Below are 26,102 nucleotides of genomic sequence, written 5' to 3'. Positions count from 1 at the left end.
AACACTTCGCGCTACAGGTGCCATTTTCTGTTCGATACGCACATTTCTTTGTCTTGTTGATGGTTTTGAATAGAAAAGAGTCAAATCAGTGCGAAAACAACAACAGCTCGAATTGCTTGCTCACTGGGCCGATTATGTTGACCGTAAAATGGACGAAGTGCTCTATGAACTTCGCAAATAGATTTTTTTTTTTAATTTTTTCAAAGTGAATTTGGAAGCATTGTTCTGGCGTGTATTCATATGAATTGCCAAACCTTATCTAGGATGTCTGAAACATTGGTGCCATCATTTACTCTTGAAAAACCTTGAGATTAAAGTGGTGACTTTTGAAAGAACCAGGTAATTATTCTATGAACTTCGCGAATAGATATATAGAATAATATCTTCAAAGTTAATTTCCACAATTAAGAAGCGTTGTTATGGCGTAAACCGATTAATGATGAATTGTCAAACCTTACTGAATAGAAATGTCAACATCGTTTGACATTCTCAACTGTCAAACCATAGACAACAACCATCGGAACTTCTCAAGCAGCTAAAAAGCATCCGTTACATACCTGGAAGAGAGGTAGTACGAATCGTGGTACATTACGAGAATGCAGAGATTTATTCCAGATTATTTGAACTAAGGTAGATACTTGGTGGTCTAACGAAAACTAAACAACTCGATTCTCTGACTTCAAAATGAAAATGTGGAAAATCGCTCGGACCCATCAATTTCTGATTTGAGGGAGAACAACTTCTCCGCTTTTTTCATTTCCGTAGCTTCAACCTCCTAATGGGGGTGAGCACCACCCCTTGATTTTTAATAGGGATGAAGGGTGTTTGCGATAATTAATTTTGAAGAACGTATCGAGTACTATATTCAAAATACATATCGATAATGAAATAACTGCCAAAATAGTGAAAGAGGCAATGTGGAATTTATCTCGGGAATATCATTCGTATACGACACATTTTAAAGGTTTCACTATTTTACCTGTCATTTCGTTATGGATGGATATTTTGATGCGAAATTTCAGGATCAGATAGTACTCGATAAGATCTTCAGAATGAGGTATCGCAACACCTCTCATAATTATATACAAAATCAAGGGGTTGTACTCACCCTCGTTAGGGAGTTACAGTTATGGGGATGCGAAGAGCGAAAAAGTTGTTACCCCTCGAATCAGAAATTGACGGGTCCGAGTGATTTTCCACATTTTCATTCTAAAGCCGGTAAATCGAGGTGTTAATTTTTCTTTGGACCACACTGTATATTCGATCTGATGACAAAAATAGAAAGCACGATTTGAATTGATTTTAGTTTCGTCATGCTTTAAGAAAGAATGTAAACAAATCATCCTTGTCCGTGGGATGGAGATCAACGAACCTAAATGGTATGGAACACCTTTTAAATTATGAACTATCAGTAGGATGAGAGGAAAAATGTTGTAGGAAGTGAATATCGGATATTGTGATCGAATGATGTGGAATATTCATAGAATATAGTACCTGCATTCCAGATAACTAAGGCGTATAATAAATATCGGTACCGATTTATATAAATGGTGACGTAGGCGCCATTTGAATGTTATTTGAATATTTGATCAGTTTCAGGATAATATAAGATGATTAATAATTGACTCGAATCATGCCGAATATTTATTCAGTTCAGATCTGGGTCATAGGTGAAAACACATTGAATTCACGTTATTTCTACAGGGTGACCCGGCACTCCGTGACTCTTTCTCAGGTGTGAATAAATTGTATAAGGAGTGAATGAAGTTGTATATGTACAAAAAGGAGTCAGGAATGTATTTATTTTTTCCTAAGACGACTCGGAGAATTCTGGTAATTTTTTGAATTTGAGTCAATAAAAATAGCAGTATTTCAATTATTTGTTTCCAACACCACCCTTTAAATCTTCAAAACCATCAGGGACGGACTGACCTTGTCACTTGATTGTCATAAAATTGTTTTGGTTTAAGATATAGTCGAAATTACTGGTGCAACATAGAAAAAATTTACCATTTTTGAGTAATAAGAATCTTTATGATTGAATAACAAATTATTTTTTCAGGAATATTGCAAGCTCTTTATGTTCCTGAAAATGCTTTATCTATGTTCTTCATTCAACTGAAAATTCAATTGACATGATACATAGGTTTTCATTCGGATTCATTTTAATTGAAAAAAATCATTTAACAAAAAAATATTATGAATAATTTCACAATATGTGGATATGCATTGAATATATGGACATGCATTTTCTATTGCTGTTGGCAAGGGAGTTGTACGACAAGCATTTTTTGAGTAAAATACATTCAAGGCTGTGAATCTAAGAGTTCTTCTAATTCTTCTAATTCAGAATAGGTCACGATGGGTACTTTTACATCTACATAATGTCTAAACAAGGGAGTATTTTACCAAAAAGAAGAGAGGAAGAAGGTAAGAGACATATTAGAACATCAGCATTGGAAGATGTTTGGATAAAATAGAGCATGATTCAACAAAGAAGATTAGACATTTGTAGATTGAGCTCAATGATCTAATAATACATAGATGTGCCATAGATAGTGGTCGTGCAGTGAAGTGTTGACTCCACCATGTTACTAAACTTTGAAAAATCAAAAGAAGGGAAGTTTCTGTAACCATACAACAACTAACAGCTTGCAATATTCATGAGGAAATTTTGATATTGAATCATAAAAATGCTTGTAACTCTAAAACGGTGCAGTTTTTTGATGTTGTACCGAATTCTTTTTTAGCAGAATCATTATAAATAATATCGAGAAATTTTGCTGATATCTTCAATAAAAAAAGTTCCTTACAATTAAGTGCTAGGGTCAGTCTGACCCTGGCGATTTGATGACTTATGACTAACAGAACCGCCGCCAGAATTTTGGCGCTCCTGCAAAATAAAATATCGCTGCCCTGCTTTGCCTTATTCGTCTATTGAAAATATCGAATATTGCAATAATCATAAAGAATTAAAAAAGTTTTCAATAAGTTATATTTATGAAGAAATTAATTAAGTTAGTGGATTAAATTCATATTGTTTTCAATAGCCGAGTGCTAAATAAAACGTATTTATTTCATTCGATTTCAATAAAATTGGAGCTCGGTCAAAAATAGGTCTTGTTTTATTAACTGACTTTGCGCCCACATCATTTGGCGCCCGGCAAAATGTCCGGTATGGTGGTCCTAGCCGCGGCCTTGAATTGTCGAAGTAGCAAAAAAAAATCATTCGTATTGACTCAAATTGAAAAAAAAACTACTAGAATCGATTGAGTCATTTGGAAGTTATCACAAAAAACTGAATTGTGGGAGTACCATATCGAAACATATATCTTTATAGAGAGGCGTTGTAGGAACAAATATTAAAGCATTCCTGACTGGTTTTTATATAATTTGTTTACAACTGAGAAGAGTCATCTAGAGCTGTTCATAGAAAATTGGTTATAAATATATGGAGATATTCCAATTAAAATTTTCAATAATGCTCCTAATCATTCAAGATGAATTTTGCTCCGGTAAAAATCCTAATAAAGAGACAACAAGAGAATGATAAACCTTAGTTAAACCAAGAAGAAAATTCCCAATGAAATTTCACTTGAATGCAAAGTTTTTATAATTTTGTAGCAATAAGCAATTGAGTAGTAACAATGAATTCTGTATTCAACCAAGACACTTGATCTCAATTCGAAATCTTTCTCAATATTCCTCATCGTAAACTATTACACGATTCCGTTACAGAACTCGAATGTTGCAATCTTCAAATATTCAACATTTTGTATTCTATTACGATACACGCCTCCAAAAATGGATTGCATCCCATAAAAAACTATAAATTTTCATCAATATCGGCGTGACATAATAGAATGCAAAAACGTCGAATTGATCGAGGTATAGTGCCTTAAACTTTCTCTTTCGTCACAGTCAAATAATTGGGATGAATACCTGTATTGTTCTGAATGCGAAAATATACCTATTTGACTTGATTTCATAAGTATTCGAATTTTTTGTAGGTTACCATTCAGAACACTAAAGATCTTTGATCTTGATTCATCATAAATTCTCATCTATTGGAATTAGTGGTTATTATACTCTTAGACCTAGACTATACAGAGTGATTCACCGCGATGGCCTATTAGACGTTTTCCACCTGATCACAATTTTGTGATGAAAATTTGCAAGTTGGGCTTTGGAACAATAACCTTTCTCCCTGAAGTATTTCCAGATCTCTACAACTTCCGGTTATATCAGAAACATACTACTATTTCCTCATTTCAAATGGCACATCTAGTATATTATCACATCATCACATATCTTTTTTGATAACAATTACAGATATATGCCATACCTTAGGTAAAAACTCAACTGTTCATGAGTTAATGAGATTCTTATGAATAACATGGTGGCGGCGTGGACTCACATTTTTTTTTCAAATATTTCTGCAGAAAAAGATTTTTTCCATAAAACCTTTATCATTTTCGTTTCTGCAAATACGTAGAATTATAAACTTGTTCGCGGATTGGACGAAAAATGTACAGGGTGGTCATCAGAAGATCATGAACTTGGACAACTTAAATTCATCAAAACTTAAAATTTTCGAATTAGAACCTATATTTTTTATTATTTCAGTCGATTCTATTGTAGGTATAAAATGAGTGCAGGTTAATTAAGCAAAAATGAATACCGCAAAATCTAACTGTGTGGAGTAGTCTGTGACTTCCCGAAAACACAAAAAAAAACTAAATTTCGATAACTAAATTTGACATTTCAAGAATTGTAATGAATTATTCGTAATAGAAAATTGTATTGGTTTATGGATTTTTCATCAATCCCAACGAAAAATTAGTTATAATTCATTAAATGTAAAATTTATCTGTCCAAACATCGAATTTTAGTTTCTTTCTATGTTTTCCAGAAGTCACAGACTACTCCACACATTTAGAATTCTCCATCGATAACTCTTGGAGTATTTATTTTAGGTATAGGGTTTGCTTAACTAACCTCCACTATTTTTGTACGTAGAATCGTCTGAAATTATAAAAAATATAGGTTCTAATTTGAAAATCTTGAGTTTAGGTGAATTTGAGTTGTCCAAGTTCATGATCTTCTGATGACCACCCTGTACATTTTTCGTCCAAACCGCGAACAGGTTTATAATTCTACATATTTGCAGAATCGAAAAAAGGTTTTTTCGAAAAAATCGCGACCATTTTTTCATAAGAATCCCATTAACTTAGAGCCGTTGAGTTTTTACCCAAGGTAAGTATGGCATATAGATGAAATTGTCATGAAAAAAGCTATACAATGATGCGATAATATTTTGGGTGTGTCATTTGAAATTAGGAAGTAGTAGTATGTTTTCGGTATAACCGGAAATTGTAGAGATTTGAAAATATTTTAGGGAGTAAGATCATTATTTAAACCCGAACATGTAAATTTTCAGCACAAAATTATGATTAGTTTTTTATAAACGTATATTAGGCCATCGCGGTGAATCACCCTGTATATACTTATATAGTCTGAGATTATACTATACCTACTGTTTCTGTAAGAAAAATCTAACCAATTTCATATCGATCATCTGTTCTGTTTAATTACAAATAAGCTGAAGATATGTTCGGAATAATGTATAATCAAGAAGAGAGTATATTATTTTATTTTCTTCGAATTCCATAACTTGAGAAGCGTAATACAGATACTAATTTTATAGTGAAATCTGTATTACTTAACTTTTCCATAATTGATTCAATACTTTTTTAATCAGTTATATTTATCTGGATTTCTTCGAGCATGCAGCATATCTAATTATCAGAGAGTGGAATGCTTCTATGTTGACATTTGTTTTGACCATAAAATATTTTGTTAGAAGTTAAGTGAAATCGGATATATGAAAGTTAGAGGGTTATTGGAATCTTCTAAGACTATTGTAACCAATCCTCATTTGAAGTCCTTTGTATTAGGTATTATAATTTAAACAGATAACATTGTTAATTATGTGTGATCCACCGAACCTTTATTTGTGAACGGTATTCTTTCTACCTTTTACGTACAGGGTGCGTCGAGAATCGAGATGGCCTTGCCATATGTTGAGAAATACATTTCATTTATATTTATTTGCACATTGCACATTACATCTATTCTATATGAGTGAACTTATAATAACAGCTGATTTTTTATCCTAGTAGGTACATACTTTCTATCCGACTGTTTCCCTCGTCTTGACTTCCACCAATCATAAACGCTCAATTCTAAATTACTAATGGTTTCTAGATGGAAAATTGTATGACAGAACCTGTCAGCAGTTTTTTCGAATTTACTCGCGGCAAAACTTGACAGGCTCTTGTCCCAAAAATTACAATACATTTGATAACAAGTAGATAGTTATGGTCTCATGAAATAGTGTTGTCAAATGCCATTCGGGCATTTAATTTTTTCTGTAAAATCGAAAAAAAATAAAACAAAGTAATATTTTTTTAACAAAAAGCATTCTTGCAGTTGCAACCTCCAGCACTAAACTCATGCTTTTCGTTGAAATATTATTTAGTAACGTGTTTTTCGATTTTCTTCGGAAAAAGTAGATGCCTTTATGATATGACTTGTTGAGAAGATTTTACATTGTCATGGGATTAAATTCAAAGTAATTAATGCTTCAATCATTAGCTTCAAAGAGTAGTTCATAAACATTTTAATGGCGATTGTTAAATAATTTTGTATTTAATTTTTGGGATCCACTATAGAATTCGAACTACAATTAGCGAGTAGAATAGTCTATCCATATTTTGTGAAACCTCTGCAATAGTGCACTAAATGACTTAACACGCAACAAAAATTGGTTGTCAAATTTGTTATATTACGCAAAATTTGGTCCACAACTTCATATTCTTCGAGTTCAAATGCGACATAATCAGTAATAAGTGTTATTTATGTACGATTTCAATTTATCAGGAGGATGAAACTCATTTGAATTCTTCTGAAGAATATGAAAATATGAAATCCACTCAAAACATATTTTTTTCCTAAAAATTCGACTTCTGTAGACAGATTGGTGGCTTCAACCTCTACAATCCCTTCTTCATTAGATTGAAAGTCAGCTTACCACCTGTTTACTTATATTTTCAATGTAGCAGAGTCTAAAAAACAATGATTAAGCATTTGCTTTGTTTGGACAGAATTTCTACCCATCGAAAACAGCGTTTTATCAATACAAGAAACTCTTTTTTATCCATTTTTCAAACAACAAAAACAACAAATGAAGCGTCATATAACCTCCAATAGTTTCGAGGTTTGATACGCATCTTTTGAAGTTTGGTATGCACTATCGAGAAAAAAATCACTGAAGGTGCCAACTGTTTGTCAGGCCCAAGACTTATTGAATGACGTGTTAACAATCATTAATTTTATAATTCTGCTAATGTTTTATTATCAATAACTGCACCTTATTTTGGGATTGTTTTGCGTGCAGGGTTCTGAATAGCGGTATATTCGGAAACAGATAAAGGTAACAGGATTCTGGGTGAGGTTGAATGAAAAATATGAAGGTCAGATTTCATAATACTAGAGGTACTTAACTACTTTCCTTTCAAACTGCAATTACCTATTATATTATTGAGCTAATGAATTCGGAGGAGATGGTTACACGAAAACATTTTTATAGATTTTGATGTGCAAGGATCTTGTGAGACACCCTGTATATTTTTCGCCTTTTGAAATCCTTGTGAAATACGGAATAGTTCTCATATAATGTTATCATACCTAAATGCCATAATTACGGAGTTAAAATAATATATTTAGATGGCTATGATTGAATAAACTCGTTCAATTTAAATAATTGAAGTGTTTGTTTTATGCTGGGTATAGTAGAAAATTGCTATTGGGATGAAAACTTGCTTTTGATTGGGATAGGAACATGTTATATCTTCTGAAATGGAAATTTCATTTTTTTTCAATACATCTTATGATACGCAGGTCATTCCATTTGAAAAAAACGCCTTTTTTATCTTTTCAATATGTCTCATTGAAGTTTGTGATTTCTAACAACCCTGTATGATGAGGCACGTATTTTATTACATGATATACGGGATATTGGTAATCCATACTCGAAATTTCAGCTTTTTAGGATTCCAAGTACCTACATAAGTGATAAACATTTAATTGAAGCTGTTTTGCACAAAAAAAAACAGTAAATCAGTCATTCACTCAAAAACCGCTAGAGATAGGACAAGGAAAATAATACATAAATTATCAAGAAAGTATGGCAAAGCGATAAAAGTGGTGTTTTATTCGAAATATCGGAGTTGTTAGTACGTTTTGATATGAGGGACAACTTTGCAGCGCTAAAAATTTTTTAGATCGATATAGCAGTGGTACCCACCAAAAAAAATCAATTTTTCAATAATGTCGTACCTTTCGTTCTCGGCAAAAGTCTAGGGTACTTTCGACCGTAGACCACCCTGTATACTAGAAAATTATTTTACCCCATCAACCTGCAACAGCTCTCAATAAAGATAAACATTTCATGGAACAAGCACTCACCTACTTTTTAGAAATGTTGAAACACAGTTATGACACATATCGTGAATGATAAAAAGTAGTAATTCTTAAATGAGCTAAGTAATTTTAGTTCCCATTTAAATCAATACAAAACAATCAATATCAGAATTGTATGCAAATTTCGGCATTGTTGTTTAGCTTTTGCAAGAATCATTAGTGACATTTGGATACAATCTATATTTATATAAAACACACCCTGGAATTCTCTTCTTATTAGTGGCGTACTCTGTGCTATCGCAACTGCATGACACAATGCAAGCATATTGTCTTTTTGGAATGATTCAATTTTGAATAATATCCTGTGTCAGATTATAAACAAATTCCATCCAGTTGTGTATGACTCATTAATCGAACTCTTTATAAGTTATTGTAATCTAATATGGATTGAATATAAGTACAGGTTTATTCTTGAAATTATCATTTCTCGATTTCACGAAGTATTTCATCATCAATACAATAATATTGCACTTCCTCAACTTCCAAATTTGATCCTATAGGCATCCAGAAAAATCATTACTCAGGTACTCAAATTTCATGCAAAACAGGAATGCATGATTGAAAATAATTCACTGGGTAAATCGCTAAAGAAGTGAATGAAGAAGTAAATAATATATTTCGCTAATGAAGTTATTTTATTAATAATTAATATTATGAAGTGAGAGAAATTAGTGATATACCTATTCTTATTGGGTAATTACCTATATCGATAGGTTCTTGAATATTTATCATTGTGGCACGTTGTTTTCGGTCTTCTGAAACTATTATCTCACAAGAAATTTAATTCACGCATGCAAGCCGACTAATCAACAGCCAGTTATGAAACCAAAGTTGTTCAGAATTCGAAAATGATGGATTGTATCGTCTGTGTAATAAATATAAGATAAATAGTTTTTCGGCGTGCAGACAAATTTTTCAATTCTGGAAGAAGTACGTCCCCGAGCGGGATTCGAACTCGCAACCTCCTAATAATAATAATATATAATAATAAATTATTCGGAGGTTGCGGGTTCGAATCCCGCTCGGGAAGGTTTTTTTTCCAGAATTGAAAAATTTGTCTGCACGCCGAAAAACTATTTATTTTATGTTGTTCAGAATGGTCTACAATTCATTTTGAAATTGGTGATCAAACATATTTTCTATCATCTTCCTCCAGTTTCGCTAGACGCAGAAGCAAAATTGTGAATGATTTTTTCTCGGAAAATCTAAATTTCAGGCAGTTGACATTCAAATGACATATCAAATTTTGTTCTAGTCACTCTTCTTGTGCCGTAATATCAAAAAGAAAGAGATAAAGAAACATCTAAGCCTTGCGTTATCTACTTTGAATACTAATTTGAAGCATTTGAAGTTGAATTACAATATTTCACATAAATTTGCACTCAACATTAATAATTGACTTATATCCGAAAAAACTTAAAAACAGTATGAACACGGTGAAATTTGAATCATTTAACCCAATATAGGTTTGGCCTATATTAGGGCTCTTTCAGGCTCAAAATAATTGAAAAATATATATAAAAATGATGTTCTATCCGACGCCAAAGTTATAATAATAATAATAATAAGAGAGTGCGGACCCTCTCGGCACCCATATAGGGTTTTCCCCTCACGCAGACGTTAAAAAAAAATAATAAACTTTATTTAGCACTCGGCTATTGAAAAAAATACAAATGTAGTCCACTACTTAATTACATTCTTCATAAATATAACTCATTAAACATTTTTTAAATTTTCTATAATTATTGCAATATTTCATCTCTTCAGGTAGTTTATTGAAGATAACTAATCCCCTGCTAAATGTGGATTTATTCATTAATGTAGTTTCAACTTTTTCTACGTAAAAATCATCTCGACGTCGTGTATTTTAATTATGTATCTCATTAGCAAATTCTAGGGTTTCACTCAAATATTCAGATAACATTTCATTCCTTGCTTTGAATATCAAATCTAATGTTCTATAAATAATTCTTTGATTGACACTCATCAATTTCAAACAATTTAACATATTTTTTATGGGAGTTCTTTTATTACATTTCAAAATAATTCTCATACCTTTATTTTGTACTTTTTGTAACTTATCTATGCTACCTTTATTTAAATTAAACATTACTGACGAGCAATAATCCACATGAGGAAGTACCAATGATCTAAACAACATCAGAGACGTATTCATATCAATTTTACCCCCTTTGTTTTCATTTATTTCATTTTATTTTATTATATCATATTTTATTATTATATTTTATTTATTTTCAATTTTACCTTTTATTTTTATTTATTGAACTAAAATCTGGACCACACTGTATAATAAGCCCTGAGGTTTGGCAATTTTCATCGTAGATATCCAATTTCTTATGATTCTTTCAGTTGAATTTAATTGAAAATTCAATAAACCTACCTAATAATAAACTTCTTGAATTCATAATTGGGTGAGCACATTAATCGACGCGAATTTAAAACATTAGGTACTTTCAAATTGGCCAATTATAGGAGTAGTTATCTACCTCTCACGAAATAACTAATTCAGAAGAATTGTCACCTAATTATCTCATGATAAAAATTATGAGAACCTGCCACGCTTAGACTTGAGACTGATAGAGCTGTTGTTAGACACCATATTTATTATAGTTCTTAAATTCCAGCTAATTTACTCATTTTTAAAACTCATAAAGTGAAAGTTGAAAGGCTTTATGATGAAGCTACTCGAGAAACACATTTCGTTGATGGTGTTTGGTCAGTTTTTCTCGAAGGATATTTTGAGTGAAAACAAACTAGGTGTATCTGTAAAATTTGACAAAATGATTCATTTCAATCTGAAATGTTAGGAATAAATTTTCTTATCGAATTTTTAACGATTGACATCAAGAACTCTATAGGAAATCAATTTGAAATGTTTTAGTTAATTTAGTTTAGTTAGATTCGAAATATACCTACATCTGATTGACATAAATTACATAATATGTGTTTTTTCAAGAGCTTGAGAACTTTAAATGATAACACGAGATAGAAATAATGTTGGAATGAATTTTTCAAATATGATTTCTTGCATATATCCGCCGCGACTACGACTTCCAAGAAGACGAAAGGCAAGGGCCAGCAAGTTGAAAACGGCGACATATCGATATGTCGGTGTCTTCTTCAACACTTCAAACTACAGCAGCAATATTCTCTTCGGTGCGCATATTTCTTTGTCTTGTGGATGGTTTCAAATCGAGAAGAGTAAAATTTATGCGGAAACGATCAATAACTGCAAGTATTGCTTGACCACTAGGCCAATAATGTTGACCGTAAAAAAGGATAAAGTGCTCTATGCATTTCGCGAAGAGATTTATTCATTCAAAATAAATTTCCACAATTTTGAAGCGTTGTTCTGGTTGGTGTTAAACGAGTCATGGTGAATTGCCCGACCTTACTGAACAGAAATGTCAACACAGTTTGACATTCTCAACTGTCAAACCATAGACAACAATCACCGAAACTTCTCATGCAGCAAAAAAACACCTGTTTTTAATTATGTTATGAAATATTCAATATTTTGAATTATTTGAAGCATTTTTCGAAATATACTAAGGTATTATTTATTATAGCCATGGAGTGAATCTCGAAGAGAAGAAGAGTGTAATTTCATCTGCAACGTCGGAAAAATGAAATCGGTTGATTTCACCGTAATTTAACGACTCCTGGTGTTCAGCGACAGAGGAAGAGAAGTAATAAAAGTCTCACTTCTCACATGTATCGTTTTACAGAAACGGGCTTCTTAATCTCGTTTTCGTGAAAACGCATATAAAGACATATCTTTTTGACATCTGTAGGTAATTAATTATTCAATAACGAAGAGTTCATGGACCTATCGGATGAATTTAACTGATCATCGATGTGTAATTCCCCATTTCACAGAACAGTGCATACTCATGATCTGTTCAAAATTAGATGGTGGTACTCCACAGACCAGATATCTGTCTATTTACAGTGCAATAAATATATGTTTTACGTCTCTCAAAATTAAAACACACTGGAAATTCTACACTATGGTTCATTATTTTCTCTTGTATCGATAATATTCGAACACATATGAAAATCTGAATTTAAAAAATAACAATAAATGTAAACATGAATTCTTTTACGATGTTTCACTTGAATTTTCTATTGTCGTAACGCTATCAATACAAAATTTGGCTTTAAGCTCGCCATCAGCTCGGAATTTTGCACGAAGATTGAAATTGGTATTTCAGATCAACATCCAAAATTTTAACTTCATCGGTTCTGTGGTCACGGAAATATTGGGTAATATTCTCTTGATATTCTTCATGAATTTTCTATGTCTCTGATCAATTTATCAACACAAGGAGTTCATAGTATATTATTCAACGAGTTATGACCATTACCGCAAGTTGAATACTATACTTTATCTACGAGTGGATCAATAAATACTAAGAAAAAAATACAGACTTAGAATATACACAGAAGGAACGGAAAATAAACATATGTGCTCGATCCCGTACAAGAGAGATAGAAACTTAGTGCCACCAATCACAATCGAACTAGCTTCGGCTAACTCGAATCCAGTACAGAGTACTACATAGAACTTTATTGAAAAACCTTAATGGTTGCCTATAAAAATGCATTAAAATATACTAAAAAATATTCCCTGTAAACGATGACTTAATGATCTTACTGCTACACCAATCTTGAACATTTTTTCAAACTCCTTTATATTTTTTCGGGCAATTAATTCTGTATTGTAACATTAGCTGTTTGTCTTTTGGAAATGTATACCTATATAATATTTCATCTTCACTATCTGAATTAATCGTCTTCAGCAGAACATTCACAATAATTTGATATCAACTTAATTTGAAAACGTCAAAAGTGACATTCCCTCGGACATTCCTCCCCTCAATAAAATAATGGAATGTTCCCTTTCGGCCAATCGAATAGAAGCAGAGAAGTATAGAAGCACAGATCCATATTTTCCGATTTATTATAGTGAGTTATAGTAGTGAGTTATTATAACTCACGCTATTTGTTAATAGATAATTGCTCAAAAGCAGTTGAATTATGAATATATCATTCAATAGGAGTAGATAAAAATGATTATTCTATCCATACAGGTGAAATCTGAATCCAATCGAGTATGGATAAAAAATATGGAGTATTTTATATTCAGTATTTTTTTTCCAATATATTTTTTTATTTTATATGGTTCTGATTATGTGATCAGTTTCAAATTTTGTACAGATATTGAAATTGATATTTTGTATCATCAAACAAAATTTTTTAACTCTGTTGGTGTTGAGGTCACTGAAATATTGGATAATTTTTTTTTTTTGATATCCTTTCAAGGACTGGAGATCCGAACGTATATAAATTATAACATTTGAAAAAAAATCACAGCGATGTCTCATGAAATATCAGTTCGGAGAAAATTCGATGAACGTCATTGAATTCTACGTAAAAAGTTGCTATAAGAATGTTTGTATAGAAATGAAAAATTTTCAACAGAAAAAAGTCACATCAATATTTCGAAAATAAACATTTTCGAAAAACACGCTGTTACTATGTGAGGGTTATACTATGAAGTTGCGGTTTTCGCCAATGAGTTTCTTATGGAAATTGGTTCTCAGGCACCGACATCAGTTTTCGTCAATCTAGTATAGAAATAGAAACCATTCAGAAGTGTCCGATTTGAGCCACCCCAAACACTGAAATTTTCAAGTTTATACGTTTTATTTGATTCGATCAATTTTAAAAAATATTATTATAATTATAATATAAAATTGCTGATTATTACAATATTCTGAAGAAGTCACAAACATAGATTCTCTTTAACAATAATTATTAATTAATACCTAGATAATCATTTCTGATCTCCTAAGATGCTAAAAAACCCCACCAATACATGAAAAAGGGATCTAGTTACTAATGTTTATAGTTTGATTTCTTTTATACGCATTTTTTTCTTCAAAAACAATATCAATATTCAATTCATTACACACATCTGTTGTTGACGTTATTTCTGTTCTCAATGGATAGATACGACTAGTCATTGAGTATTATACTTACTCAATGTATCGGAAAAAATAAACCGTTGAAGAAAAAATCAACATAATACAGACTTATCAAACATAAAATCATCATCATTTTGTCATATATGTATTTTATGGTTTTTCGAATTAACACCCGATTAACAATTTTTTTTCTTCCAGCTTTCCCTTGAAGATGCTTCAATATTCCTACGAACAACTGGCAATAATCATCTCGATACCAATAATCACAATCTTCCTAGTATGGACCACAGCGGTGTTTTTCAAGAACTGTCGAAAATGGGCCCCTTACGATATCCCTATCGTTTCTCTCTTCGTACTGAGCATCATCAGGAACCTTACGATATTCTCGTATGTCCTTGTGCTAACCTTGAACAAACACATCTTCAACATGGAGTACTGCAGTATCTTGGTGTGGATCTTCAACTCAACCCATACCTTCCAAGCAAGTAACTTGTGTACTTTAGCTGTGATAGGCCTCCTTTCAACAAAGCTGAAGAGGAAGCATCAAACATTAAAGCATTATTTGAACTCTTCACACGTGCTCTATCATTTGTTTTGTTTGGTGACACTTTGTGCGTGCGTTGGTGTGGCAGCATTGTTGGCGAGGAAAAACTTGGGTGACGATTTCGAAAACATCACCACGTTCACCATAAACCCATGCAAATTGATGCCTTTTGATTTGGATCTAAAGTACAACGTGTTCATCATAGTCCTTCATCTGTTCCTAACCTTCATTTCGTTCATATGTTTCGTCTGCATCTGTTGCAATTTGTGGTCGATGAAAACCAGGAATTTTGATTACATCAAGAAGTCCAACTCGGACATAAGCGATTCCAGTTTTAGCAATAATAACACGATAGGAAATGATAAGAGTTATTATGACACCTACTCCGTACATCGCAGTAACCATTGCCATCAAAATTTTTATGTTAGCGGCAATCAGAATCGATTGGGATGTTGCCAAGAGAGGGAGCCTGGATGGAACAGCGATATCTCGAATCTATCGACGACTGTCAGTTCAACGAATTCTCGAAAACCCTGTATATCGAAAAGGTTGAACGATGGGAAGCCGTACCGGATGGGACTGGAAACCATCATTCCAATTTTGATCGTTTGCTACTTGGTTTATCATATACCGATATTGGTGAGTATTAATAGTATGTGTATCATTGTTTTATCTTGTTTTGAGGAAATCTGAGGGTTAAAAAAACTAAAAAGTTGTGCTAACAGGAAAATATACAAGTTGAGTCAATAGTGCTCACAGGGTTGATAAAAATTGATTGGAACCAACCATATAAAAAGATACGAATCAAAATTCACCTCTTTTTTATTTGCATAGTGGCCGATATACCAAAGATGGCACTTTTTTGAATTGGCACACTGTATATGAGAACATAATGCATCCATTATTCCTGACGTGCGCTTGAATTATAGACTGCAAAAATGAATTCATTCTAAACTATTGAATAAATTATTTATTTAATGAAGATATAATTTTGTGGTATGTATCTTAAAATTGTGTGAAACTCGTTAAAATTTGAATAATATTCGCGTGAACGAAGATATGTCAGAATATTTTAGAATGTTTATTCTAAATATATTCTGCTATTCTGCCGAAATAGAATGATGTCGTAGATAAATCAAATAGCTTTCCCTTCGAACTTTAGAAGGTATTTGTGAAAATCAACCAACGTCAAGCCTATGAAATATTTTCTGCTCTTGCAAGCATTCTTTCGAACTTCATTGTGACGTAGGTGAAAATGGAAACCAGCGAAACCATCTAACTGAAAGAATCCTCGTCCCCAAACCGTAAAACGCATTGATTATATCCAAGATTAGTATCGGAGAGCATCAGCGATTTTTTGCGGTCTGACCACATTAACATCTACAAAGATCTTCACTTTCTTCAATCTATCCAGAGGTGAAAGTTTGCCAACAGGCCGTCGAGGTATGAAACGATATTCGAAATCGAATCGAATCTTGTATTATAAACGACAACACGTGTTGTGTATGAGTTTCAAATTGCTTTGTTTTTATCGCACATGGTATATGTATCATTTGTTTATGATGAGATATTGACGTGATATGTATGCAGTATATTGAGCATTGAAAGATGCGGAAATTAAATTAGAAACGTAGCAGCAATAATAATTATTTCCACATCACCAATCACCTTATTCTCTTTTGAATTCAAGGAATAATAGAATTTCAATAGATAAAAATTGGGTAGTAAATCGAACACAACCCCATAATATCACCCCTTATGTAAAAACATCACACTATGCTTTATTATTTTCTTTTTGCTGTCCGATGCTCACTGAGAGCATCTCGACAACTATAAGAATTAAAAAAATCTTCAAGGACCCCTGATCTCTTTTTTTTTCAGGAATAATAAGATATCAGAAATCAGATCGTAAATATTTTTCTTCGTTGTCGAGTTACAGGGTGTTTACGAGTTGGTGTTTTTTAAACCGGACACCCTATATATTACATACTCGATAACAATCATACAATATATAAAAATGAATTAAAACTCCAAATAAATGGAAAATATTCATAAAATGTGTCACATTTCAAGAAATAAATATCTTTGAAACGGATGACATTTTTGAAAATCCGGTAATGGGATGTTTTTCGACAAATCTGCGTTCAAAAATAAAGGGTATTCCTTTTGAACCAACAATACTCTACATTTATCTCTGAAACATTTTAGAATGTTTGAAATAGTAAAGTTTCAGAAACGCCCTGTTACTCGAGAAGAGAATCAAGATGTCTATGATCTGCTTTCTGATATCTTATTATTTGGAAAAAAGAAATCGACGAGTTTTTCTTTAAGTCTTATTGTTCATTAGATGCTTCCAGTGAGCATCGAATTTGGGACACCCTGTACCCTGTGTATTATACGAGTATGATATAGGGTTTCCCAATAAAAGCTTTCATTTCTAATAGCCAGCTATCTGAAGGCTATCACTTTTGAAGCTACAATTATTCGACATTTGACAAGTAAAAACTACGCCATTACTAAAAAAAGAACTATACACGCTTCAACAATGTATTGAAATTGTTAAAATTCAATACAAAAAATGGTGAAAATTTTGAATCACAGTTCGCAAAGCCAAGGCACTCTTGTGTATCACAACCGGCGATAGTGAAACTGGTGGAAAAATTCGAGTTTTTGAAACTCTTAGCAAGAACTACTGATAATATTGCTGTTGTAGCCCTTAGTGTTGAGGTAAACCCAGTTTTGGGAATGAGCCATTCCACCGCGTTTTGTACAAAGATTTAGATCTTGAGAGTTTTAAAGTTCACTAACACAAAAACTCAAGCAGGTCGATCAACGTCTTATTTTCGATGATAGAGTCCTTGAAATGCATCAAAATGATCCAGATTTATTTTCAACAAGACGGCGCTACGTTCCACATAAGTTACGAAACAATTGCAATTCTGTGAAAAAAGTTTCCTGGCGTTGTTATATTTCTCCAAGAGGTGAACACAATCGGCCACCGAGATCTTGCGATTTAACACCTTCAGACTTTTCCTTCGAGTCCAAGAGAAAAATAAGGGCATTACTCCATAACTGATATAGATGGAATTTGTGAAATTATCGACATACCCGTGGGCGTGGCCAGTTGGTTAATAACGTTTTCCATCTTTAATTGTATACCAATTCTTTTTTACAATGAAATGAACATTGAACACCTATTGATTTCTCTTAAAACATACTGTTTTATCTTAGTATCAAAATGGAAAAATTGGAAAAATTGGAAAACCCTTTGTTGCTCTTAGAATATGTATTGAAGATATTAAAGGTGCATGCAGAGCCGGCGCGAGTAATTTTGACGCCTGAAGCAAGGAATTTTTCGGCGCCACTGATGAAAAAATGTTTTTGCTAATCGTTTTTTTCTAAACTTTTTTCCACTGGATTTCCTTTTTTTTTCTGGCATTTTTCCCTACTACAATTAATTCATAATGATAATATTTGACGTGCCTGCTTCTGCAGAAGAATCAAATATAACAAAAAGTCTATGTGTCTATTCACCTCATGTTTTTGTCGCTGAATATAACTTGATTTGATCCTGGATTTCTTCGACGTCGATGAATAATGCGTAAGTACTATATCTGATTTTTCACATACACATGACACTGTGTAAAATCGAAGAATGATTACTTTATAACCTATCACATCACAAGATAAAAATGGGTGGTAGGGCATGCCAAGTTTCAGTATTGCTTCGAATGCAAAATGGTAGGAATTCTCCATATGTTGAATGTGTAAACATCACCTTCCAAATGAGTCGAAAGCGAAGGTAGTGTTGTTTTTTGTCCTTGTGAAATGCATAACGATTTTATTCTTCTTTCAATGAGGGTAATAGGGAATTTTGTGTATATTGGTTGTACTGCCATTTGTTATTTTTTATTGAAGCCCTTACTGAAGGGGCCGGAGGTGAGAAATCAAGATAGAGAGAATCAAGGATGAAGTATGAATAGGCGACTAGTAAATTGGGCCGAATTGCCGCCCCTCAAATAGTGCCGCCTGAAATGGTGGCTTCACTGTTTCAAACCAAAATGATATTTTTCTTCGCTAAGGTGACCACAATATGAAAATAATGAGAACTTGTTTACACTTTGCGGAAATGCGGTTTATCTCCCTTCAGGAATGAACTTCCTGCTTGCTATTCAGAGTACCATTTCGTTTATTATTGTTGAAACTCATACGTGTCATGCATGGAAATAACATGGGCAGGATAGAGATCGACCTTGAATGTCACTCAACGAACTATTAACTAATCGTAATCAGAACGATTCCTTCTAATGTTCTAATCATTCATTTGAATGAAAGGTAAGGTAAGAAAAATAATGCGTAGTTTTTTAATAGGATGGAAAAATGCAGTTGTGGAATGTTCGACTTGAAAATGCACTTATTTTGCAAGTATCTTGAAAATGATTCAATGGAAAATTCTTGTATGGATTTGAAATCCTAAGAATTTGATTTTGTATACACTGTGTCCGTTAAGTATGGAACAAATTCATTTTTAGATAAACAGACCATTTTAAGAAATAATCCTGAAACCCGTCTTTTTTGCGTTTAATATACCGTATTTTAAAATAATGATCTAATATACAGGGTGAATTTCTTTCGAGTAATGACATCACCGTCATTTTTCTTTAACGGAACACCCCATTTTGTCTCAATTTTTCGATTACTCTAGCTGAGCTGATTCCAAAAATGTATCACATGTTGATTCCAATTGGAACAGGGTGGACAGAAATACAATAGTTTTGAGTGTGCTCATAAAATAAAGCGTAACATTCTTTATTAGTTAAATTTACAATATTATCAAAAATACTTAATGTTTAGCGGCAATTGGTTTTGATGTAACACCCTGTAGTTCGCTACATTTTTAGATTAATAAAAATGAGCGGTTTCCAAACATGTTTGGTACTTGTGGTCTAGCAGACAGAATATGAAAGAAATTAATGCTTATTTTTATACATTTTCATCAATCTAACAATGTGACAAACTACAGGGTGTTACATTCAAACTAATTGCCGCTAGACAATAAGTATTTTTGATAATATTGTTAATTTAACTAATAAAGAATGTTACGCGTTACTTTATGAGCACACACAAAACTATTGTATTTTTTATTCCGGTGAAAATTATTAACGAGTAGTTGGAGAGATATTTATTGATTATGAATATGAAAACAAAAAGTACCTGTATGTATTTTACCAAAATCACGAAAACCTAAAAAAAAATATTAGTAAAAGAATTGAGTTAATGTATTATAACGCTTCCAGATGGCATTTAATTGAACATTTCAGAAAGACCCCCTTAACACAACATCTGAAAATAATAAATAATTTTAAAAATCTTTTCGATACTTAATCATTGATATTACTTATTCATCCAGATATTACTTACTCATCCAGAACTTCATACTAGCTAAAAAATTGGTATTGATCTCTAATTCTGTAAGAGTCGAACCAAATCGTTGAGACCTTTCTCGAATCAAAATTTGAAAATTATAGACATTTGGACAGGGACATTTTCGTTGAAATGGAGAAAGAAATCGTTCAAGATAACAAACCTATAACTCCAGAATATGTTAGAATTTTCAGTTTTTTCCTTACTTCCCTCTTTCCTCAACTTTTCTTCAACGTGTATCTTATTTCTAATGATTCATTGTTCGTGAATTATCACTATATGAATAGCTGATCGGAAAATGAAAACTTATCAGTTCGATATTCTTGAAAATCGAAATTTATTTGGAAATAAAAAGAGCGTATATTTTTCCTTTACCTAGATGGAATCAAGTGCGTTTAATTTGAATACAACTTTTTCTAGCTAAACAAAGTAGAAATGATTTAATTTGCCTGACAATCGATGAAAATATTTTTTTTTTCATTAAAATTATTGGAAATGCATTTTGGAACATCTGAACAACTTTCGTTTCGTGTCTTTATGCCCTATAACAGCCAGAACTTCTACAATTTTACTACGATTTCATTGACATTTGGTAGGCATTTGCTACCAGTAAATGTTCCTTATTAAAATATTACTTAGCAACATGGTTTTTCGATTTTTTTGGGAAAATTAAATGCCCTTTTGACATTATTCACGATACATGACGTATTGTTTTGTCCTGTTTAATTTGAGAAATTGGTTGTTTTGACTTATGATAATGATTACAGTTTTTGAATTTCAAGACCAAGAAGATTTTTATGTATAGATATGACTCTCTTCATTATGTTTCTGCCTCACTTGTTAGGTTAAGATTGATTCGCCCTAAACATAGCCATGATGAATGGCCGAATTTGATAAACACATTTGATAAAGATCTTGACTAAGATCACAAGTGACTTTCTACATAACCTATAATTCCTTTAACACAAATGTATTTCAGTCTTGTCACTGAAATTCTCCTTGTTTCATTATGTTACCTAATGTTGATGCTGCATGAGAGATAAAATTTCTATATTTGAGGAAAATACCATAGATAGCCAGCGTGGTCTAACTACCATAGAATTATTCATATTATTTCTTCACGCAGACAATGCAATTATTTCTCGAGACTTGATGATTCAAGTTGTATCCTCAATAAAAACTTCATTCTCTCTGAGATAAAATGTGATCGAATGGATATCCATTTTATACGTACAGTCAACGATATTGCAACAGAGTATCTTTCTCCCTTTGGCAACTGGCAATAAATAACAGCGGTTCTTTGTTGTAATATCGATAAAACAATTCATGCCATTCAGTTACCAGTTTCGTCAACACAATCAATTTCAAGCTGTATTGATTTCCGACCTTCCTTTCTCTGTGATCGGGAGGATACAAGACAAGTCTGGGAACTGAAGAACCACAGAGAAATTGCACGGAGATCTAACGGTTGAGTAGCTGTATCATTGATAAATATTGACAAAGGAGGACGATGAAAGGAACAGTGGCTATGAGTTTGTATCATTTCCAGCGGTGAATATGTGGAACTGTTCCAAAAAAGAAACACTCACTTAAAATTTTGCTGAAGTTCGTTGACTAAGAACTTTTGTAATTTTTCATCGATTTTTATACCAAAATATACTCTTTGGTATTAAAACAAACCCCAGATGAAATCTCCATAAATGTTGATGGCTTATTCATACAGGGTGAAGAAAATGTATTTGTAGTCCAATTTCTTAACACCCTGTGTATCAGTTCGGAAATTCATTACAAGGACCATCCTTTTCGTCGTATTTCAGTTTTTATTTCACCTTGCTATCTTCATTTCTTTTGGGGATACACGTATTCAAAAAACACCCTGGAATTTTATAAACAAGCCAAGCTCTATTAAGGAACAGGCCGGTATATCCAATTATTATTCATTGAAAACTGAGCTCAAAATTCTCAACGATACATAACGGGTTTTTTTTTCGAACTTTAAGTTGGCATTACTGTTCAAGATGGCGATCGATTTAACAGCTGCCAAGTGATTTATTCTCAGTTTGGTTTGGCAATTCATCATGAATAGACTCACGCCTGAACAACGCTTGCAAATAGAGCAATTTTATTTCGAAAATAATGGTTCTGTGCGGAATACGTATCGCACACTACGTCCATTTTATTTTGTTTAGCGATGAATTGCACTTCTGGTTGAATGGCTACGTCAACAAACAAAACTGCCGCATTTGGAGTGAAGCTAATCCTCAAGTGTATGTCGAAACACCATTACATCCAGAAAAACTGACTGTTTGTTGCGCTTTATGGGCTGGTGGAATCATTGGTCCGCACTTCTTCAAAAACGATGGTGGCCAGAACGTTACAGTCAATGGTGATCGGTATAGAGCCATGATTACTAACTTTTTCATTCCTAAATTGGACAACCATGATGTCCAGGAGCTGTGGTTCCAACAAGATGGTGCAACATGTCACACAGCTCGTGCCACAATCGATTTATTGAAAGACACGTTTGGCGACCGCCTAATTTCACGTTTTGGACCTGTGAATTGGCCTCCAAGATCTTATGATTTAACACTAGACTACTTTCTGTGGGGCTATGTAAAGTCATTGGACGTCCAGATTGGACTACATCCGAGCCAGTCGTGGCGGTCATATGCCAGAAATCATATTTAAAATGTAATGCCACACGATTATCTTGCCGATAAATAAAATTCATGTGAATCGAATAATCCATCGTTGTTTTATTGCAATTTAAAGTTCTGTAGCTGTAAAAAAACACCCTTTACAAGATGTTCTTGAGGAAGCTGTAGTTCCCTATGCTCCATTTGTTGGAGATGACTTCATTTCAATGCACGACAATGCAAGACCGCATTATTTTCTCGCATTCACTGAATTATTGTAGGCTTGGTTAATCGATCGTCTAGAGGTATGATTCGATTACCTGGCCTTTCGTCTTTTTCTCCGTGACTTTGTTGGATTTGTAATAATGAAACTCTTTTGAATTATTTACATCTATTTACAAAGCCACAATTATACAGTGAAAACTCAGTATTGAGAAGATCCCAATAACGTCCTAATAACAAGTTTCTCACTACTATACGGTATACGGTACTGAATTTCGTCTTTAACTCTCGTTTAATTGATTACTCGAAACGTCTTCGTCGTACTTCAAGTTTTCGGTCGTCTCGTCTTTAACTTGTTCGCGACTCGTCTTAATCTAGTCCGCGAACCGTCCTTTCGTCTTACGTCTTAAGTTGACCGACCGAACTTGTCTCGTCTTTGATTTGAGTTAAACTGTACCGTCTGTACCCGTCTTCGGTTTAATCTTAACTGTGCTCTCTGTCGATTGGAACTACCCTGTCTCGGTTTGACCACACCCTTAGGGGAAGGTACCATCCCCCTAGTCCAATAAAATTTTTGCCGTATCGCCCACAAAGATCTTCGCGGATTCCTGGAAACCGAATATTCTAGAAGGACTAGAACCTGAGAAAAACATATGGCACGACCGTATTGTCTTCGAACCTTATCAACCCCCCAATAAATCTCTGACACATTCTTCGACACCCCGAAGAATAACACATCCCTTTTACACTATATACAATAACAATTCGTTCCCTGGAAATTCATTGAATTTGTCATGCCCTTGGCACTTGAAGAGACTAATAGGTCTCCAAGCATCCGGTTGACCATCTCAATTATTTACAGGGAACAATAAACTGGATCCTACATTATTATTGAAATTAATGAAAATTTTTCATGAATATCTTTTAGCTAGTGATTATTTCATTGGAAAATGTTGGTTGGCAGAACTGTTATCTGTATCAAAAATATGACAAAGAATAAATAAATCCGTGACAGGAGGGTTCCAAGTACCTACCAACATATGATGATGAAAAATAACCGTGAAATCTGTGTGAAACTACAAGGCAGAATGAATAGAGTTGCCACCGAATAAAAGAAATATATATTTAACCCCTCTGGTATTATCATTATTTTAGAATACTCATGTAGAATTTGATGTCGACTGCAAAACAAAATGCTTATTTCACAACGTGGTTTTTTTTTCCGTTACAGAATATTTAATTTCATAAGAAAAAATCATAAGTTCATTAAGAAATTCGAATGAAATATTCTGAAATACATAACAACAGTAATATTCAGATAATAGGAAACTTAGAGGGTTATTTCTTAGGTCGTTTTAAGAAAAAAAGATCCTACGAACGTAATATATCTGGAGTTGCTCCGTAAAGGGCGTAGAAGTTTATTTATTTACAGAAAAGAGTCGAGGTAAAACCTATAAAAGACTCAGAATATAGATTTAACAAAAATGAACACAAAATTCCAAATAATCAATCGAAACATGTGGAGAAAAAAAAAAGTTTATGCTCTCACTATGTACCAAAAAATTCAAAAGAAATTCACGCAATCCCGAAAGAACTAACACAATTAAATATACCACTAGACTAAATCAAACATCATATAATTTAAGAAGATCCAACCGATTCTTGAACACATTAACACTGAGTGAGTTAACTACTTCTTTTGGCAAAGATACTTCTATTGGCAAATAATTCCAACCTTGAAAAACTCGGTTGGTAAGTGCTGTCTTGGTGTTGTCCGAAAATTTTCTTTGCGGAGCTTCAAATTATGGTCTCTTAGGTTGTTATGGTTGCGTGTATAAGACCCCAGTGCAAGACCCTGTATGTGAAAATCAAATCACCTCTATCCCTGCGGTCAGTGAATCTCGGCAAATTCATGATCCTCAAGTTGGAAAAGAAACTCTAGATATTATCTATAAATTATCTTGAATTAAATATTATTAATCCGATTTGGTAAAATTATTTGAGTAATTATGAGGCGCTCATATAGCTCTAACAAGATTGAAATTTTTGAACCTAGTCTCAGGCTCAAGTAGGCACAACAGCCAACACTATTGAGGAAAAAGTAGGTACGCCAATGACTTTTTGTTTTTTTTTCAATTTATACGATTTATCAACTGGAAATACAACTTTTTGATCTCTTGTCTTTTGTTCATATCTATCATAGCTTCGTTTTCGATATAAAAAAACTCTATTGCATCATCAACACCTGCTTTGGAAACAAAGGATAATAAGGTGATTTTTACTCGGAAATGAAGAAAAGCTGTTTTGTTTAATCTAACAAAATAAAGACCTCCAAAAAAAGAAATACATTTTTACGGTAGTTTATATATATATGTATAACTACCTTAAATTTCAACAACCTGTATACCAGAAACGAAGCAACTCTGGACATATGTTCATGGACCGTTTTTCTTGAAACGACCTGACGAATCACTCCATGAAATTTCGTACCGTAGTTAGGAATCATCCTGTATAAGAAAATTTTAAATTTTCACAATTTTGAATTTTACTAGTGGGATAAATGAAAATGTACCGGGTTTTTCACCATAATTTGACCCCCCGTTTAACTTTGGTACTAAAAGAGGTACAAATAAATGTTTTCTACAAAAGTTTCAGGAAGTCGTTTAGTGTTTTTTAAAATGATTTCACAAAACGAAATATATACAGGGTGGGCAACGTATT

The 26,102-nt window shown here is 33.0% G+C and overlaps 1 protein-coding gene across 1 annotated transcript in view; it reads left to right on the top strand.

Annotated features, from left to right (window-relative positions):
* The window catches only part of LOC123676947, a 67,586-nt gene that overhangs the window by 11,903 nt on the left and 29,581 nt on the right, over positions 1-26,102 (top strand). Inside the window, exon 2 of the mRNA XM_045613289.1 lies at positions 14,754-15,738. Coding sequence (XP_045469245.1) covers positions 14,767-15,738 — 972 coding nt within the window. The 5' untranslated portion in view covers positions 14,754-14,766. The remainder of the gene's footprint in view (positions 1-14,753; positions 15,739-26,102) is intronic.

Source organism: Harmonia axyridis, chromosome 3 (genome assembly GCF_914767665.1).
Source record: "Harmonia axyridis chromosome 3, icHarAxyr1.1, whole genome shotgun sequence".
Classification (NCBI taxonomy): Eukaryota; Metazoa; Arthropoda; class Insecta; order Coleoptera; family Coccinellidae; genus Harmonia; species Harmonia axyridis.
This window is presented reverse-complemented; position numbering and strand designations above follow the sequence as displayed.